Source organism: Enhydra lutris, unplaced genomic scaffold, assembly GCF_002288905.1.
Source record: "Enhydra lutris kenyoni isolate GAN:26980312 unplaced genomic scaffold, ASM228890v2 scaffoldscaffold62, whole genome shotgun sequence".
Classification (NCBI taxonomy): Eukaryota; Metazoa; Chordata; class Mammalia; order Carnivora; family Mustelidae; genus Enhydra; species Enhydra lutris.
In genome coordinates this window covers 8126571-8147473 of record NW_019154146.1, presented here as the reverse complement: position 1 = coordinate 8147473, position 20903 = coordinate 8126571, and the positions used below count along the sequence as shown (strand labels likewise).

Here is a 20903-nt window from a genome sequence, read left to right as displayed (position 1 = left end):
CATTTCTTTTGATGGCTGCATAGTATTCCATTGTGTATATATACCACATCTTCTTTATCCATTCGTCTGTTGATGGACATCTAGGTTCTTTCCATAGTTTGGCTATTGTAGACATTGCTGCTATAAACATTCGGGTGCACGTGCCCCTTCGGATCACTACGTTTGTATCTTTAGGGTAAATACCCAGCAGTGCAATTGCTGGGTCATAGGGTAGTTCTATTTTCAACATTTTGAGGAACCTCCATGCTGTTTTCCAGAGTGGTTGCACCAGCTTGCATTCCCACCAGGGGTCACTCATTTTTGCTTTGTGTTTGGAGGCCTTCTGCTTCCTTAATCTTCCATACCTCTCCTCTCAGCACTCAGCAATCCCCTTCTGTACCACCTTCACCCCTGCATCTTCTGACACATGGACGGCGACCCACCCACACATCCTTGTCATCAGAGCACAGGGAGAAGAGAGAATGTTCAATGGAACATTCTGAAAATCCCTCAATCTCATTTTGGCAGATAGTACAACCTCCCTCTCAGGCACATTCTCCCAAAAGTATGGTGGGCATACCCTTCTCTTGTTCCTCTGGCTTGGCTTTATACGGTGATGCGTCTGCAGGACGAGGATGGAGCAAAGGCTGGAAGGACCAGGTCAAGGACTTGGAGAGCCACTGACCAGTGGTCCAGTCCGAATCACTGGAACTTGACTGTACTTTCCTCTTCACCCTGAACAATGATTGAAGTTGGGCCAAAATTGAGAAGGTTGATTTTATTTATCTTGTCTCTTTATACTGTCGTAGGCTGGACATTTTTGTTTATGATACAGTTTTTATTAGTAAACATGGGGAAGCTGGGCAACACTAAGGGAGATACACCTGCCAGAAATATTTAACCATTGTTTTCTTGGCCACAGATGCTGAGTGTCTCTCTTTAGGGCAACATATGGTCATCAAATTACCGATAATGAGCCCCATGGATGGTGTGGAATTTGGGTGTTAACTCAGATTGTTTTCAGACAAGGGAGGCAAGGCTCCATTTTCACCTCTGTAAACCACCACTAAAACCATCTGCGGAGTGTCCATCAGGCCATGACTAGACACTCTGGTTCAGCAAGAGAGAGATAGCAAGTCCTCATCTCTGTACTATGACAGGTGGCGATGACTGATGCCACGCATACCCCAAACAAACCTCAATCACCAGCATGGTATCGCGTTACACTCAGGTGACTGGTTTGCTAGATGCTGCGGGGTAACCAGCCAAGATAGACCGTTTCAGCAAAACATCAACCTGGGGCCCCACCAGCATTCCACGGAGCCCAGTACCTGTCCAGTTGCCCGGCAACGCTCACCTCCACTGTTCTCAGCCCTGTACGGGCCACACAGGGAAGCCCAGACGTGGTTCCTTTCCCGGGACTTACAGTCTATTGGGAAAATCAGATGAACACTCAAGAAATCATAAAACAATTTTCTAACCATTATAAAACCGTCATAAAGCAACCAACATCTGAAATTGTGGCAGCAATTCTAAACAGAGTTGGCTTATTTAATTTGTTCTTTTGCTCAGCTAGTACTAAATGAGTAAAGCATTGCCTCCACCTCACGGAGCTCAGTTTTGTGGGGAGAATGGACACATAAACAAGTCACTCTAAAAGTGTCATTTAATAGGTGCGACCACCGTACTTAGAGAACTCTTCTCTGCACGGGTCCAGTCACTGCTGTGGAAGTTAGATACTCGTGGTAGACCCAACACTGCCTTTGGAAGTGACTGACCTGTTTCCAGCTCCTTCAGGATGTTGTAGGTAAAAACGAAAATATTGTCCAAATCCACGTTCAGGAGCAGAAAAGGGATAACGGATGCAAATTTAATGGTGCCCACATAGACCCCTGACTCAATTTGTGATTGCAGACATTTTTTCTTTTAAACAGCCCTGGGGTCCATTTCAAATGCAGGTCAAATATGTTGCTTTCCAACAGAAAAAACAAGAAAGCCCAGTTACACAGCTGATGGAAGCTCAGTTATTCCTAAAGCAGAAATCTCCAGGAGGAGACTCTGTAGGTCTGGTGGGAAGGCTGCTAGCCAGATCCTACATGAACACAGTTTTGATCTTTTTATGTCTCTCTCTCTCTCTCTTTTTTTTTTATAGAGCCTCTAAATGCTAGCTGATGACTATCTCCAAAGGGTAATTTAGAAATTAGAGTTTTATGAAGGGCCAAGACAATGCTGGCCAAGTACGCAGGGCTGAACCCAGGGTAATATTTAGAACATCTAGAGGAGTGGATAGACTCCATGTCCCAAGGCGATGCTCCAAAAATATTCTTTCTCACAACTGGATTTTTTTCATGATGTTTGGACAAGGGAGAGCACAGGATTACAATCTAGGTAAAGAATCTGGAGGATAAAGTGTCTGTGTAGCTGATTAGGTGCTGATTGGGAGGACAAGGAGATATTCCCTTTGTTCAAATTAGGGAACTTGCCTGAGATGTGTGTCTTTGTGGAGAAGTGCCATACAGGAGTGTCCCCACGTCCCCACACAGCCTCATCTCACATCCTGCACACTCTCCTCACCACCTTGCAAAGAGTCTCCTTTCTGGCACATTCTAAATCCGGTGGGAGGCTGGAGGCCTCAACTCCCACAGCTGGGTCTCATCCTCCCAGGGTTCATGGAGGATGGTGACCTCTGTGACCTCCTGGTGGGTTCGCTTCCCCGTATTGTCTTACCTGCCGTGGTCTCTGCCCCACCACGGAGGCCAGTCTCCTTGCAGGAAAAGAAATGACAAGGGGGAGAAGTATGCCATTTTTCTTTAAAATTTGATGTTTAAGAAATGTGTACTGAGAGTGAGGCTCATTACTTGGGAGAGACCCAACCAATCCCAGACAGGGCAGGCTAGGAGAAGCCTGGAGAAGAATGCCCGAGGCTGATGGGATTCAGATCAGCCTGGGAGAGTTCTGTTCTCAGGGTTTTATCTTGGATTTTTATCTGGCCTGTGAGATCTGAAGTCTTCCGTGCAGGACTGTGGGCAGAGGGTGGGGCCTGCCCTGTCAATTAAACAGATGAGTGAGAGAATCACACTCATCACTCTGGTCAGGGTGGCAAGTCCACATTTCTAACATACCTGAAGTTGCTCGGCTCCCAAATGCTGGAGCAAGACAATTTGTACAGGAAGGGCCGTCTGCCACTCTGAGATCTGCCGTTTCAAACCCAGACTCTGAGGTCTGTTATCTTCCTATGAAAATGAGCCCTTGCCCCTGCCCCAGCCCCAGCCATCCTCTCTCAGTATCCTGACCACCCAACCACCCCCTCCCCCGCCCCCACATCTAACTCTAAGAGGGAGTGCTGGGCTCTGGGGAAGCACTTGATGGCTGTCTCCCTGTCATCCTGAGCTCAACATCCAGGGTAAGGCCGACTTCCTTCCAGCGGAGGAGTACATTCTAGGATGTGAGTGGAACTCACTGGGCGTCTCTGGGTTTAGCACCGGAGCAAGCGCTCCATGGCACTGAGAGCGTTTGGAATTGGAGTGAGTTCCCCTTACGGGTTCTACCACTTATGGGTCCATTCTCTGGCCTTTTGGGTTACTAACTCCCACTTTCCTTGTTCCTATAATGCCCTTCCCGAGGCCCGAGGCCCCATTTCCCTGTTGTTTGTTGGGAGAAAGAGGAACGGTGTTTCTCTAGAGAACTTTGGAAGGTGGGACTTGGCTCATGGAGGTAAAGCTAGAATTTTCTTCCACGCTGGACGTTGAGGACCACAGACTTCACTTCCCCGGGCTCCGCTGGCTCTGTTCCCTATTCTGTCTACACCTCCCTCCCCCAAACTCTCCCTACCTCTCAAGAGGAGATGATTACTCACAAAGACAAGCCAGGCACAGAAATAGCCAACCTATTTGTGGCTTAAATGCAAGCAGTTTTATTTTTACAGAGAGTTGCTGTATTTTCTCTAAGTAGAAATCATTATCTACCACAAATGAAACCCCAGCTCCATCTGCAGGGGCCCCGCTCTTGTTAGGGGTGCCAATTAGTCACAAAGCAATCGGAGCCTCCTACCACCCACTCAGTCTGGGGGCAGAGCGCACCCTCTCTTCCAGGCTCCCCCTGACCGGCCCTTGCCCCTCTATGCCCTCTGCCCTCACCTGGGCACCACCTTGTCTCTCCACCGTCCTGGTGGCCTGGTCCTTGTTCACCCCGTGACTGTCAACAATTTACAAATTGGGCAACTCGTTCTCTGCCAGCATGGACAGACTTTTCTGTTCTGTGGAGAGCTGGAAAAAGCGAACTGGTGAGGCCCCGTGTTCTGTTGACTTAAATAATGACGTTGGAGTCTTCCTTCCAGTTGGTCACTCTGCTCAGGGTTTCACAGCCCCCGTAGGGACAAAGCGAAACGTTCATAAAATCCGGACAGTCCCTGAGCTTCTGAGAAGCAACAAACGTGGAGCAGAGGAGCAGAGTGGATCCTTCTGGCCCTGCCCGCTCTCCTTCACTTCCCTTTCCCTTCGGGGCATCTCCTCCTTCTGGATCTTGACTTTGCACCCTTCTCGGAGGCCCGGTGCTTCTCTCCGAGCGCCCTCTGCCTGCACCTGTCTGACCTCCTTCCCGCCAAGTGCTCCTTCTTTTCTGCCTCGTGGTTTGCTTTAGGCGCTCCCAGGTCTCTTTCCAGCTTCTGATGATCCTCTGGGAGTGTGAAGTCCCAGAAGGCTGCCCCTCTCCTCCCTTGGAACGTCAACACCAGGTAATGCGAGCGCACTTGGGCTTCCTGGGCCAAGCACCCCTGAAGTTCTGATTTGCTGCAGAAAGCACCTGCATGGTCCCCCAAACCTCACCTTGAGTTGCTCATGGCTTGGAGGTCCTGAGGGAAAGCTCCTGCTCTCCTTTTTCTTCTCTCCCACCCACCCTGGGGAGGACAGAGCCACCCGTCGTGCTTCCCACAGGAGCAGCAGGGCTCACTTCAGCCCTGTGGCTTATGGAAACAGTTCGAGGAAAGCCTGATATATGGGCTCCCGAGTCTGCTTTCCCACAGAATCTGAAATCGCCTTCTCGCCCTGTTTCGATCTAATTGGTCCCCAGGGTCCCTCCCTACTTTGACACAGTAACCGTGAAGGGGTGCTTTTGATGAGGAAGAATAGGTGGGTCTTTGTGGCAGGGCTGGGTGAGTCAAACCATCCAGAATTTTCCAGCTTGGCCTTTAAGCCCTTACACTGGGGCTGTTGGAGAGAGGACAGGGGTCAGGGTGAGGTGGGGGAGGTGGGGAAGGTGGGGGAAGGGTAACATGACTGCAGGGGTGAGAATGCATGTCACGGGAACAGGTGCTGGAGGGGTGAGTGTCCGAACCAGGCGGAGAAGCGGTCTGGACACCCAGGTCCACCGCACCGTGCTCGTGCGCTAACATGGGCTGTGACCCTGAACACGGGCTGTACGGAGGGAATGGGCACTTAGTGACCAAACAGCGTGTCCCTCACTATGCAGGTTGACATCGACACCCACACCTCATTTCCTCATTGCAACTTCTGGCAGTACTAGGATTGGCCCCATTTTATAGGCGAGAAAACAGAGTCTTAATGCGCTTTGCCGAGACCAGTCAGCTAGTTCCAGGCTGTCAGGAATGGCAGGGGTCTGTCTTTCTGCCCCCTGTGTGGTTTTGCCCTTCCGTAGAACACTCCTCTGGGTCACCTCTCTCCTGAGCCCTGGCTGGCCCCGACGGTTCCCGGGGGTCGAGCACCCTGCCTTCTCAGCAGCTCGTTCCCACTCCAGATCCGCGTGAAGATTTCCCCTCGAGCGTCTCACTGAATGATGCCATTTGAAGCACGGCTTCTGCTGATAAGCGTGGGACCATCTGCTTGGCACATCTCAAATATTTTCAGCAGTGGGAGAGCGGTTCTGCTTTCTCCAGGGAAGGAGGCTGCCGCCGTCCTCGGAGACGTGGGGACCGGAGACCCTGCAGGCTGGCGGGGTGGCGGGGCCCCAGGACGCGAAGGGGCGCCGTCCCTGCTGTCACCTCTGACCCTCCCTGAGCAAATGGAGCTAGTGAGTCTGCGCCCCAGGTTTGAATTGTTCAGCCGCCCTTGGCAACCAGAGTAAGATCTTCCCTCTTCAAGAACCTATTGCCCAGTGAACTCTTTCTGTGCCGGCTGTTGTGACGGTGTGTTAGGCATTTGGGGTGTGTTGGCCCAAACCTCTGTCCCCCCCTTCCTGCCTTTGTTTTGAAAAATGTGCTTCTTTGCCGGGTGAACTGGCCTCAGATGCCGTTTTTCAACTTTGGGGTTGAAACTTCTGTGTTGGCTTTTTCTCTTTGGCTCATGATGGGGGGGGCAAGGACCGGAGGGTTGATTCATGAGGCTGCTGTGGCCGTGGGGGCGGTCAAGGCTATTTAATTTGTTGCTACAAGTGATAAAAGAGTTGGGGTCTGAAAGGCTTGTTACTATATTTGAGTCCTCTGGGGAAATCACTGGACTAGAAGCAGCTGGGCAGGGCCAGAGGCAAGCTGGATTTTTGTTTTGTTTTGTTCTGTTTTGCCTTTCCTTAGTGGGCACCAGAGTTCATCCTAGCTTCTGTGGCTTATAAACTCGGACGTGCAGCCCATGGTGGCAAGGCTCCACCGAAAGAAATCTTCTGCTCCGCCTTGTCTTTGATGTCTCTTGGCAATTATTTCCGGGACGGGGGTGGGGGTCGCTTGGAGGGAGACCGTATGGGATGTTGTTCAATTGCTTTGTAAGCAGCAGCGAGAAGGTGGTCTGAAGCCTCCCTCTAGAGCAAGGTTTCCCAAGCTCGCACTGTGACATTTCGGCCAGATCCTTCTTTGTCGTAGGGAGCGGTTCTGTGCGTGGTGGGGCGCTCAGCAGTGTCCCTGGCTGATAGACCCCCTCTCATCTCCAACAACCCAGATCTCCAGGTGCACCAAATGACTTCCAGGGGACAAGGTCAGCCCCTTGCCTCTCCTTGCCCTGAGACCTGTTGTAAGTCGATCCTGCTGTACACTTGGAAAGGGAGCAGAAAGCTTTTGCTTCTCCATGCACGTGGCTCAAGTAAGAGGAAGCCGGACATGAGGCGTTTAATACCAGGACAGATGTCCCTGCCCTGCACGTTGCCGTCAGATCCCTTACCTACCATGGAAATTCCATCTCACAAATAGGTTTCTGTTTGTCCAGCTTTGCTGCACACACACAGAAGGAGGAATTTGTCCTTTCCTCTAGAGCTGCACACCTGGGAGGTCCAGCCTAGGGTCAGGCCTCTCTTTTTGGTTGCGGAGGAACAAGAAAGGGTTTCAGATGACCCACTATGGAGTTTGTTTTTTTTTCTCTCTTTTTTTTGGTTTGTTGGTTTTTCTTTTTCCTTTTCCTTCCTTCCTTCCTCCCTCCCTTCCTCCCTCCCTCCCTCCCTTCCTTCCAGCCTTTCTTCCTTCCTTCTTTTCTTCCCTCCCTTCCTCCTTCCCTCCCACCCCCTTCTTTCCTTCCTACCTTCCTTCTTTTCTTCCCCCTCTTTCATCCTCCCTTGCTCCCCCTTCCTTTCTCCTTCCCTCCCCCCCTCCCTCCCTCTTTTCCTCCTTTCCTTCCTCCCTTCCTTCCTTCCTTCCTTCTTGCTCCCTCTCCCTTCCCTCCCTCCCTTCCTCCCTTCCTTCTTCTAAGAGTGATGTGGCAGGCTAGGAATCCAGGACCATGGGAGGACTGTGGCCATTGAATGGGAATCTCTAGAGAAAACTTCAGCAAGCAAAATATATAGCATAACTTTCTGCCTTATGCCCCGATAAAGCTGAAGAAACCCCACAACTCTCAGCCGTCTTTGATTTTCCTTGCTTGTCTGTCAGCTCTACTGTCCACCTGTTCCTCTCTCTCTCAGGGAGAGGGAAGTGCAGGTAGCAGTTTCAAGGAGACCTGCCAGGACACGGCTCTGCGAAGCCCACATCCGTAACCGGCTATGGAAACCACCAGGCTTGTTTTCCCTTGTTGATTCGTTATCTCCATTTGGCATTTTCACAAGACTCACATCGGCAAAGTGCTTTTCATTGCCTAGGTTGTCTTACACCCCAGCCTTCCAGAAATACATTCAAATGCCAATTATGCAAAGCAACTGAGGGTCAGGGGGCCAAACTGCTTTGCTTGGGACTTGCATCTAGGAGTCACTTTGACAATGTGGCTTCGAGGCAAAGCCGCCTTAGGCACAGGCAGAAGAGGCCCTCGTCTCTGCAGTGTGGTTTGAACAATGTCAAATCTCTCTTCTCAAACACCTCTCTTGCATTCAGATGCCAAATGGCCTATAATTCTTTTTTTTTTTTTTTTGGCATATAATTCTTTTGATTTTTGCAAGAGGGAGGTGTGTGCTAAGTGTACCCTTTACCGCCATCAGCCTGACTCCCTGTGGCCTGTGTGAGGTGTTGAGCTGCAAGCCCGGTGAGGGGGCAGTAGCCCAGCCTGGGGGAGGCCAAATGCACAGTGTGGGGAGGGAGGGGTAGAGGGGACCCGGCCGTGGCTTCAGGGCTTCTGCTGGGTGAGGAGTGGGTCCCAGGGCAGAGGCCAGTGGCAGCAGTGGCCTGACAGCGTTGGGGGAATATTGGTTCAGGGGTGGGGGAAAGGCAGTGGCCCACGTAGGAGGTGATTTACTGCCCGGTGGACGGACCAAATAAGTAAATATGTTGAGGATAATGGCGGCCAAGTTTCTCACCATCAGAGAAGAGAATTAGAAATATAGAGAGGAAGAAACTAAACTGAACTCAGTGATGTTGGATTCTAAGCAGAGATACGGGTGGGAATCCATTGCACACACTCACACAGCAGACACAACCACACAGACACACACGTGGTTGATCCTTGAACAACATGGGTTTGAATTGCTTGGGTTCACTTACATGCAGGTTTTTTTCTGATAAATACAGTACAGTACTGTAAATGTGTTTTCTTTCCCCTATGATTTTCTTAATGACATTTTCTTTTCTCCAACTTACTTCATTTTAAGAATACAGCATATAGGGGCACCTGGGTGGCTCGGTGGGTTAAAGCCTCTGCCTTTGGCTCGGGTCGTGATCCCAGGGTCCTGGGATCGAGCTCCGCATGGGGCTCTTTGCTCAGCGGGGAGCCTGCTTCCTCCTCTCTCTCTGCGCTCCTCTCTGCCTACTTGTGATCTCTGTCAAATAAACAAATAAAATCTTAAAAAAAAAAGAGAATACAGCATATAAGGGGCACCTGGTGGCTCAGTCTGTTGAGCGTTGGACTCTTGAATTTGGCTCAGATCATGATCTCAGGTTCGTGAGATAGAGCCCCACGAAGGGGGGGTGGTCCAAGCTCAGTGGGGAGTCTGCTTGAGATTCTCTCCCTCTGCCCCCCTCCCTCAAATGAATAAATAAACTTAAATAAAATATAATATATAATACATATAACATACAAAAGGGACAGGTGCAGGGAACATATAAGAGGAGCAGTGCCCCAAAATATCTAGTTTTTTGGCTTACAAGACTAGGAATACCAGAGCAAGCGTAGAGTAGCCGGAAAGGTCTGATCTCTGCTTTGGGTCAGCTGGGGCTGGTGTGCCTCTGTGAGTGGCCCAGCTGGAGACATCCAGGACGAGGGGGATACAGGGTCTGATATTCTAGTCTGAGTTAGAGCTAGAGATTTTGGTGTCATCAGAGTGTGGTACTATTGAAGGAAGGGGTTGGACAAGGCCACCCGGGAATAGACTGTAGAGTAAGAGGGTCAGCAGGGACCCCAGAAGCCCAAGAGGTATGTAGGAAGAGATCCAGGGAGGAGACAGAGAAGAAGCTGCTGGTAGCGAGGAGGAGAGCCAGAGGGAAGCAAGCACGTCTAGGCAATGGTGTCGTCATGCAGCAGAAACATGGAGGAAGAGTCCATAGTCCTCTGTGTGTGAGCTGGGGAGCAGGGTGAGAACGATACCACCTCCCTTTTGCAGCACTCTTCTAGAAGCACAGTGCTGACGACTGGATGCAGCTCATTCTTATTATTTGTCCTCATGAAAGGACATAACCTGAGTGTTCCCTTTTGACTTCAATTATCACTACCTGAAAGGGTGAAGTATGGTGCCCTTCATCAATAGAAGTGTTTGTTCATAGTGCTAATGACTCTGGGTCATCCCACGTCACAGAAGAAACAGGGATCAGAAGAAACTGAAAGCAACTCTAACCTGTTTTGTTGTTGTTGTTGTTATTAGTTTGGCATTGGTTGGATGGTGCCTTAATAAATAAAAATCCATCCTCTAATAAATAATATTCATCTTTTAGTAAGCAGTTATTATCCTTCAATAACAATACACAATCCATCGTTTTATTAAATAACATTTAACAAAAGTCCATCCTTTGAGGCACTTATTTATTTATTTTAAAGATTTTATTTATTTATCTGATAGCGATAGAGTGATAGAGGGAACACAAGCAGGGGATGTGGGGAGAAGAAGAAGCAGGTTTCCCAGCAGAGCAGGGAGCTGGATGTGGGGCTCCATCCCAGGACCCTAGGACCTGAGCCAAAGGCAGACGTCCAATGAATGAGCCAACCCAACTTTGAGGCTTTTAATAAACTGACAATCAAGTTGATGGTGGGGATGGTTTCTGATGACATTAAGGCCATTATTAAATGTCCCAAAAGATGACGGTATGTTTGGGTAGTGAGCTCCCCATGTCCATGACCCGTTGACAAAGAACTGGCATGGGGAGCAGAATCAGCGCTCAGGTGGACCCGGGCAATGGAGGCTCTGGTTCGGGCCTCGGTGCTCACTGAAGATGTGAACTTGGGCTCCTTGTGGCTGAGCTTCCTCATCTGTGAAATACCCGCTTCTTCCAAGTTCCAAATGTCCCCAACCAACACAGAGCAGTCAGACTTGTAGCAGTAAGGAGATGGTGTGAAGAAGAAAAATAAATCGTCAAAGAAGAAAGACAAGTGAATATTAACCATGAAAGAGCCTCCAGACTCATTAGCAATCAAATAAATGCAAAGTAAAACAGGAACCTTTTATCACCTACTGAATTTGCAAATTAGAAAAATAAATGGAGACATTGGGTGGCGAGGAGAAAGTTTATGCATATATACGCTGTGGGGAAGAAAAGCATAAATATACTGTAGATGTCCGTGTCATTGGTCCAGGTGTTTTTTGGAAGACAATTTGTTAATAGGCTCTTAAAATCTTCAAAAATATTTGTACCCTTTCATCCAGTAATTCCACTTTTAGAAATATGTCCTAGGGAAATAATTAAAGACGTGCACAAAATTTGCATCCAAGGAAGTTCATTAGAGTGCTTTGTTTTTAGAAATAATGATGAAAAATACGAAGCAATCGGTATGTCCAAGGTTAGAGGATTATTAAAGCTAAATGATGATTCATCCCCACAGTGACTAGGAAAGTCATGTCTTTGGAGACCATGTTGACACAGAAAATGTTTACAATACGGTATTGACAGTGAGTAGAAAAAAGAAAGCAGGACACCAAAACAGATTTAAAAAGCAATTTCAATTTTAAAAAGGAGCATGTGTGAGGCACAGGAACAAGACGAAAAGAAAGTATCCCCAAACGTGAAAGCAGATTAATTTTGATTAGTGGTTTTACATGTGATTTTTTTTCCCCAGTAAATGTTCCAGATCTTCTTTGATGAACACATACTGTTTTATAGTTAGAGAAAAAGGCAATAACATTTAGAAAATACCCCCTTCTGGGCTGGGATGAGACATTATAAAATGAGCGTGTGGGGGTGCGGGTCTCTTGGGGGCTGAGCCCTGTCTCCCGTCCCTGGGGCTAATTCACTCCCAATGGGATTCTAGTGCAGAGAGCACTCAGCCCCTGGCTCCCACCCTGGCAGAAACACAATGAGAAAGTCATCAAGTCTTTGGGGGAAGAAAATCCCCTATAATATTAGGGAATCTGATGCCTTCAATTCCTCAAGTAGGAAGATTGGAGGCAGACTAGAACAGGCTATAAAAGGCAAAGTCTTAAAAATAGGGTCCAGCCCCAGGGCAGAGTGGGAGGAGTTCCGGAGTCAGCCTCCTGCGCTCCCAGCCACAGGGCACCCTCCACCTGGATGTGACATGGGCTCTCCCAGTGTCTCCACTGCAGTCTTCCGTTTACGGGTCTGTAAAACTGAGGGGGTTTGGTTGGACTTCTTTCTTAAGTGGGAGACCAGCTCAGCGTTCAGTTAGGGTGCGGACCTGTGCTCCTGCCCTGACTCTGGGATCACGATCCATGGGGGCTCTCAGCCCTGATGCCCTTCAGGGTCCCGGGAACACCCTGGGGTTGGGCCCTGGGGAGGTGTGTGAACTTGGTCTGTTTACTAAGCCTTCCTTCTTCCCCTATAAAAAGGGGGCAATAACAGCTTCCTTATCATTTCTGGAGCTGATCGGAGGATCCAAAGTTAACTGGGAGGGAGGATGCCCCAGCTGCCTTCTCCTGCTCTGATGTATTGCTTTTTCCATCCGGGTTCTTCTGTGAGAAGGAAGAGAGAGTAGGAAGGTGCTTCTTTGATGCTGCCAGTAGTTCATACCAATAGTGGTGCCATCCCCCACTCAACTTGCCTTCTCTTCCGACCCAGATCTTAGGCTGTGTTGGGGGATTGACCACATCGGGGCACAGAGGGCTATAGGGACGACCTCTCCTTCCCTTCCGGATTGTTACCACCAGGTAAGACACAGCACTGCAAATATGACGTCTCTCTAAAGATGAGATGTATTAAAAATAAACAATTTGCATGTCTGGTCAGAGTGCACAGCACTAGACCCGCGCGGACATGGAGACGGGTTACCTTCAGTGTTACTCCTGTCTGGTAATTGTGTCCCCGTGTCCTCACGGTTTTCTGAGAGCTCAGCTGTGTGCTGTTCTGAGCTAGGTGGTTTTGTCGACGACCAGCAACAGCCACCCTTCCACCGTCCTCCTGGCCAGCCTCGCATGTCCTAGCCAGCCACCGACAGGGGGGATAACGCACAGAATGGCCAAGGAGCCCCGAGGAAGGGGGCAGGCAGTGAGCGTGTTGGGCCAGCTGTGTCCAAGGCGCTTCTGACCACCTGCTACTTCCCTGGGGGTGGGCGGGGGGGAGGCTGAAATTCAGTTTGGTCTGGTAAGACTAGGAATGCGATTTTTAGAAATGCATCATTTAAATAAAACACCGCTGTAACAAAACAACGTGGAGAGTTATCATTAGTGTTTTTGTTTTTTTAGAGAATTTATTTATTTGAGAGAGAGAGAGAGAGAGAAAACACAAGGGGTGGGGGGAAGAGGAGAGGGAGAAGCAGGCTCCCCAATAAGCCGGGTGCCCGATAAGGTTTGATCTCAGGACCCCAAGATCAGGACCTGAGCTGAAGTCAGACACTTAACTGACTGTGCCCAGATGCCCTGAGTTATCATTAGTTTTTTTTTTTTTTTAAAGATTTTATTTATTTACTTGACAGAGAGAGAAAGAGAGACAGATCACAAGTAGGCCGAGAGGCAGGCAGAGAGAGAGAGGAGGAAGCAGGCTCCCCGCCGAGCAGAGAGCCTGATGCGGGGCTCGATCTCAGGACCCTGAGATCCTGACCTGAGCCGAAGGCAGAGGCTTAACCCACTGAGCCACTCAGGCACCCCTATCATTAGTTTTTAATAGGAATGAGTTTTTATGGGATTTTCATTTGCTTTCCAATCACATTCTGGCCAAAATCTGCCTTGGGATTTTTGCAACAGAACTTTCTACTAACTGGCACGTCCTGGACTAGAGCTGGTGGTTTTCTCCCTTGGACTGCTGTGATGGGCTTTATTTCTTGGAATAATTCCATATGTACTCATTGGATTCCTGCTGTGTGCCAAGTGCTAGAGATTCAGGGAGGAATAAGATAAAGCCCTGTTTTCCACGAGTTTGCAGGTTAGTGTGGGAGATGCAGTTTTAGCTCCGCTGCAATGAGGAAAGTCATGGAGAAAGAGCACCAGAGTGGTTGAGGGAAGCTTTGGATGGTTGGTGCAGAGAACTGGGAGACAAGGAGGTGAGGGGGAGATAGCTCCGGAGGATCCGGGCCAGAGTCACAGGAACGGAAGAGGGGCATGCTGTGGGTTGGTCCTGCATTTGAAATTCACAATCAGGCAAATGCACTGTGATCAATAATGTTCTGAAGATCTCACACGTGTATCTATTACCTTTTGTTTCATGGACTTCTGCTTACTGAAGAACACAGTAAGGGGACCCGGGCACGCACGGACGCGCCCCCTCCCCCTCCCCGATCCTGCCCTGATGTGCCCTTCCCATGCTTCATGGGCACGCAGCGCAAGGCAAACCAAGCTCTGTTCCCTGGCTCGCCAAGCCGCTACCCTCCCGCCTGGGTGTCCCCAGCAAGCTGTTCACTGACACAACCCCCTGCTGGCTTCTTTGCTCCATCCAGTATCTCCCTCCATCCAGTCTTTAGACTAGGACCAGGGTTACCTTTCTGAAACACAGCTCAGGGCATATCTCAGCCCTGCGCTGAAACCTTTCATGGCTCCCCAGTGCAAATGGCAGAGAATTTCCCAGCACGGCCCTGGCGCACCTGCATCAGAATCCCCTGGGCTGTGGAATTACGGATTCCAGAGCCCCAACCCAGGCTTTCTGAAGCAATGGGATCTTGGAATTTGCATTTTTCCTAAGCAATCCCGGGTAATTTTTAAGCACCAAGCTGGATGAGCATGGTCTATAGAAGAACCCTAACATTCAGAGAAGAATCGTAACCTGTCTGTCATGCTTCAGCCCCGCTGTCTGCCCCGGGTCCACCAGCCTTCTCAAACCCCCACCCCCAGCACCTTGTGCCCTCCTGCCTCCATGCGTCAGTCCATCTGTTACTTTTTCTTAAAATGCTGTTCTTCCTTCCCTCAGCTAACAAACTCCTACTAACCCTTTAAGACCCAGCCCTGGAGAGCCTTCCTTAAAAGCCTGAGACGTTGTCTCCTGCTGCATGCTTGCCTGGCACACAGCCAAGGTCTCCTACCTTCCATTTCCTGTATTGAATTAGGTTTAGTTCTGTTTTCCCTACAAAACTGTGCAGAAGACTGTGTCTTATTTATTTCTTCATCCTTAAGACTTTGGACAGTGACTGAAATCCAAATGTTTGTTGAAAAATCGACAGACGGTGATCTCTCCAGAAAGTGAATTTGGTTATTTTGGTTTGACTTTAAAAGAAAAATAGTTTGATTTCATGTGTTGAAAGACCTTTCCTAACTGGCTTTTATGGGGAGTACATGACAGCTCTCTTGCACATAACGAGTATCGGAAAGCTGAATGATGCTGTGGTCTGTGAGAAGTTCAAGGATGTGAGCCTGAGTCAGAAAGATGTTCTTGTCAGTTTCCTTAAACATTTTGATTACAAATCAATTAGAAATTAGAAAAGTTCTGATTTGACATATCTAGTCTGTGATTTAGGTTTGCTGTGAAAAGATGAAAGCATTTGATTTCCTTGTGATGGTTCCCTACCTGGGCTGTCCATTATGGTAGCCACCGGCCCCATGGGGCTATGGAGCCTGTGAAATGTGGCCAGTATGAAGGGAGATGTGCCTAAATGTATTGGAGTTTAAAGACACACTGTGAGAAAAAGAATATAAAATATCTCGTTAATATTTTTTATGTTGATTATGTTTTGAACATATATTTTGAACACATTAGGTCAGATAAAATAGTTATTAAAATTCATTTCACCTGTTTTTTGTTAGTTTTTTTGTATGTGGCTACTAGAAAAATTTAAGACATATGGCCTATATTATCTTTCTACTGGCTAGTGCTAATCTAGACCCTTCTTAAACCTCTACCTCTCTGCACTACAGATTATTCTGTTTCCTCTCTTCTACCTCTAAAACACCACCCCCCAAAACAAAAGCACCTATCATCCATCTGTGTTACCTATGACTCTCCTCACCGTGACTATTTATACACTCCTGGTTTGCGTTCCCAAATTTCTTGAAGAGTTTCACACCTGGTTCTTAGTCCTTCCCCTCCCCCCAACCATATTACACTATTCCCCAGTCATTTCAATGTTTATGTAGGTAAGTCTTCCAAGTCTTCAAAGCCTGGCTCCAGGTCCTGATCTCACCTCAGATGACCTCATCCTCCACGCTCCCTCTGCTGTTCTTTCCCCTGGTCGAGCCCTGCAATTGTCAACAGCGATAACCGCAAATCTGCACCGCCACAATCTTGGTTGCAATCTCGGTTGCAATCTCGGTTGCAATCCCTTTCTCCAGCCCCACCTCCTTTTTTCCGGTTCCCTACCTTTAGCACTTGGACTTCCACAGTCCTCTGTTAGCACTGGGGCTATCAGATGGCTCCTGTGTCCTGGTCACTGTCATCTTTCTCCTGACCTCACCTTTCTTCTAATCCCATTGAATTCTGTAGTCCGTCATTGCACCCATTCCCTTCCATGTCCTTTGATCCCGTTGGTGCTCCTCTTCCACCATTGCACCAGCCTGGGAAAACCCGAGCCCTGGCTAAATGCAACCCCCCTCCTTCACTGTGCTCCCACCTGGACAGCTGAGCTGTAGCTGGAGAGAAGCACATTCATGATGAATTTTTAAATTCCTGGGGGTTTAAAGATGCACTGGTGGGCTCTAAGGTCTGCCTGAAATCTCACTCTTTGGGTATTTCCCTGGTCCTTTCCCTCGTTCACTTGATTATTTCACATGCTGCCCACATGGAGAGAAACCTCCACCTCTCCCTCCACCTCTCCTCCCTCTTAGCTGATGATCTAGCTTCTTACTTTGCTGAAAAAGGAGATACTGTGCATTCAGAAGAGAATGCCTTCCAACTTCTAATACTCCTGCTGTCAGCCTACCTGCCTAACTGCATTTTTAACTACACACTCTGCCTTCCCTTCTGCTCTGATGCATAAATTATGCTACCAGCAAAAGCCAGCAACTCCACCAAGCTCTAGACCTCTAAGTCATGAATCATCCATTGTTTCTTTTTTCCTGGAAAATTCTTATTAGTTTATTAACTCACCCCAAACCCCTGCAGCCCTCTCCAGTTAATCCTCCATTTCTGCTTGAATTTGCACTGAATTTCCTCAAGAGGGTTGTCCATACTCCCCGTCTCTGCTTACTCTCCTCCCATCCTCCCTGGAATCCATGTTGGTTAATCAGACTTTCACTTTCTCCACTGTGCATGAACGGCTCTCATCAAGGTCAACAATGACTCTACTCTAATGGTCCATTTCCAGTTCTTATCTAATTTGAACTTAGAATAGAAGTTAGCACAGTTGATCACACTATGAGAAACACCTGGACATCACTCTTCTGTGGTTGTCTCTTATCTCTCTGCCAGATCATTCTTAGTTTCTTTTGCCTCTTTCTCATCTCCCTGACCTGTGAACTTCGAAATGTCCCAGGGATTGGTCTTTGGACCTCTTCTCCTTTACATGTACCTGTATTTCATAGATAACCTCATTTAGCCTCCTGATTTTAAATCCCACCTGGTTGCAAACAATACCTGTATTTCTATGCCCAGACTGCACCTGTCTCCCCAGCTCCTGACACTACTAGACATCTCCATTTGCATAGGCTTTTCTTTTCTTTTTTTAAAGATTTATTTATTTATTATTTGAGAGAGAGAGAGACGAGGCAGTGCAGAGGAAGAGAGAGAATCTTAAGCAGACTCCCCACCGAGAGTGCAGCCTGATGCGGTGCTCGATTCCACTACCCCGAGACCATGACCTGAGCCAAAATCAAAAGTCAGATGCTTAACTGACTGAGCCACCCCGGCGTCCCATGCATGGGCTTTGCAAACTCAATATACCTCTCCTAACCCACTCCAACTGCACCTTGTCCATTCAGTAAATGGCTGAAAACTCATTCTCTCTCTACAATAACACCTCTCATCCATCAACGAACCAAACTGCATCCGGAATCCAACCACATCTTGCTGCCTCCACAACCACATTCTGGTTCGTACGTGGTCTGTGCTTTTTCTGTGTGGCATTTATTAGGACTTGATGTCTTTTTACTTGTGGTTTTTGTTTGGTTATTGACTGCCTTCCCACTGGAATAGAGACTCTAAGAGGTTGATGCTTGGTCTACTTCCTTCACTGCCGTGTCCCAACGCCTAGAACAGTGCCCAGCAGGAAGTTGGCTTTGAATGTGTATTGGGTGGGTGAATGTGGGGAATGTGACCATCTTACTTACAGACTTCTAACAAAGGCTGGTCTCTACAGCAGATCTTCGGTCTGTCATGCCATGGTGTTCTGGATTCCGGTCCTGGTGATGGCTCCTGAGGGTATTGAGGTCTATTTATTCTGTTTAATTATGAAATGAAAGGAGAACTTGCCCCAGCGAAAATCCTTTCCAGTACCTCATCTGAGTAGCTGAGGGAAGTGTTAGTCAGGAGATGAGGGATAAGAACAGTGGAGGCAGAGGCCCCAGGGGCTCCTGAAGCACACCACTGGGGAGTTAACTATCTTTCTCAGCAGGCCGTCTGTGAGTCTAGATGTCAGGCACAGCTGTACTGAGCTCTACATGCAGAGATGTGCCAATGCTGGGCTTCTGCTGACTCAATCCTGAAAACATCTAATATCAGTGAGACATGCAAACTTCACAAAACATTGCATCTCTGCACTGTTCTGCTTCAGGGAAGCTTGTGAGGAAAAGGCAGATATCTATTAATTTAAAATGTTGGTTTGATTAACTTCCTAAAGGTTAATTATTTTGCATATGGAGGGACCTTGGTCTACAAGGTCAAAATTCAAAAAACAAAGGACAGTATTTTACCGCCACCATCCAAATGACAACAACAACAATGACTTGACAAAGTCAAGGACAAATTAAAGTTGGCACCAGGCAGAGGATCTCTGCCGCTGCCTACCTTGTCCTTTCTCCAGTGGGGGAAGTGGCATCTGTGTATTTGTTACATAACAGGAAGAAGGCGGGGACTGTGCATATATTTATTTTGCAATTCATAGACATGTGATAGGAAGTTTCTGAGACTCTTTGCTTTGCAGTTTCAAATATTTAGTGTTTCTATTGGTTTACAGTTAGTGCTTTGTTGAATGTCTGTTAGTAGTGTTTTCCTGCACGGTCTGGCCTGTGCTTTGTGGCGATGTGACCACACCTTGTTAAGGCTCACCATCTGTCACTCAGGTCGTTGGTTTGCCTGGCACACCTAGTCTGGAGAGGTGCCCAGTTTTGTCAGAGATATTGAGACCACATAAGATAAATGCCTTCTAATTGTTCGCACTTACAAAAATATCGGTACATGATTGAACAAAATTTTGCTAGCTATTCTCTCTCATTTACCCATCACTTATGGTACTTTATGCATTAAAAAAATGACAACAACAACACTGACCAAAAATATATTTTGTCTTTGCTCCTGAATGCAATTAATCTGGTTCCTCAGATGGGAGACAGGTGAAGAAGATGAATGATTTTCAGGATGCCCTTCTGAAAGCATGGGCCAGACCAGATGTGGACACCAGGCACTCTGACCCTCCCGCTTTGCCCGACCCTTTTGGCACTGAGCCACAAGCAAGTAATAATACAGAATTAAGGGCTATTGGAGGACCAAAAAAATCATGAAATCAGTTCTCTTTTCTGGTAAAATGTCTAATTTTGTCATTGTCAGAAAGATAACTGTAGAGTCAGTTAAACATATTTGTTAACAACATGACGTTCATGATCCGTTGCTGAAATTTTCCCTTCTCCCCCAATGCATCCATTTTCATGCTGTCTTTTTTGTTTTTGTTTTACTTATTTATAGAAAATTACCTGAAGAGCCCCTGCCTGAGGCCTCCTCATGGATGAGTCATTCGTTGATGAGAAGTCCACCAACGCCTCCACCGCCAGGAATACCTCGGCTGGGGACCTGCGCCGGGAAATCCCAATTGTGCACTGGGTAATTATGAGCATCTCCCCTCTGGGCTTTGTCGAAAATGGAATCCTCCTCTGGTTCCTCTGCTTCCGGATGAGAAGAAATCCCTTCACGGTCTACATCACCCACTTGTCTATTGCAGACATCTCATTGCTCTTTTGTATTTTTATTCTGTCTGTTGACTATGCCTTAGATTATGAGCTCTCTTCTGGCTATTACTACACGATCGTCACATTATCAGTGACTTTTTTGTTTGGCTACAACACGGGCCTCTATCTGTTGACGGCCATTAGTGTGGAGAGGTGCCTGTCTGTCCTCTACCCCATCTGGTACCGATGTCATCGCCCTAAGCACCAGTCGGCATTTGTCTGTGCCCTCCTGTGGGCACTTTCGTGCTTGGTGACCACCATGGAGTATGTCATGTGCATTGACAGTGAAGGGCAGAGTCACTCTCAAAGTGATTGCAGGGCAGTGATCATCTTCATTGCCATTCTGAGTTTCCTGGTCTTCACTCCCCTCATGGTGGTGTCCAGCACCATCCTAGTGATTAAGATCCGAAAGAACACATGGACGGCCCATTCCTCGAAGCTGTACATGGTCATCATGGTCACCATCATCATCTTCCTCATTTTCGCTATGCCCATGAGGCTCCTCTACCTGCTCTATTATGAGTATTGGTCAGCCTTTGGAAACTTGCACCATATTTCTCTTCTCTTCTCCACAATCAACAGCAGTGCCAACCCTTTTATTTACTTCTTCGTGGGCAGCAGTAAGAAAAAGCGGTTCAAGGAGTCCTTAAAAGTGGTTCTGACCAGGGCTTTCAAAGATGAAATGCAACCCAGGCGCCAGGAAGACAATGGCAACACCACCACAATTGAGACTGTGGTCTGAGGACAGTGGCAAGAAACCATGGACAAAAATGGTGGGGCACAGATTATTTGTACTTTGTGCTTGGACTACCACTTCAGTGTGTCCTAAATATGGCACGGAAGGATGCCTCATCACCTGCATGAGATACTCATTGATGATAAGACCCTATCCTTGTACTGTATCTTCTGAAAAAACTCAAAATATGTTGGACCTCTATCATTTCTGTACCTATGAAGAAACCTTCGGTTCCTCCTCAGCTCTTCCAGCAGCACTTCCCATGAATTGTAGAAATTAC

General features: G+C 47.9%; 1 protein-coding gene across 2 annotated transcripts; it reads left to right on the top strand.

Annotated features, from left to right (window-relative positions):
* Window positions 1-5791: 5791 nt before the first annotated feature.
* LOC111158750 (MAS1 proto-oncogene, G protein-coupled receptor) lies at window positions 5792-20629 on the top strand. 2 transcript variants are annotated; one of them, XM_022521001.1, is made up of 2 exons: window positions 5792-6003; window positions 19628-20629. In XM_022521001.1, the coding sequence occupies exon 2, from the start codon at window positions 19664-19666 to the stop codon at window positions 20627-20629; it is 966 nt and encodes a 321-aa protein (XP_022376709.1). In that variant the 5' UTR covers window positions 5792-6003; window positions 19628-19663. The 2 variants fall into 2 exon arrangements, with proteins under 2 accessions (XP_022376709.1, XP_022376710.1); XM_022521002.1 differs by having other exon boundaries at window positions 5792-6053.
* Window positions 20630-20903: the final 274 nt, after the last annotated feature.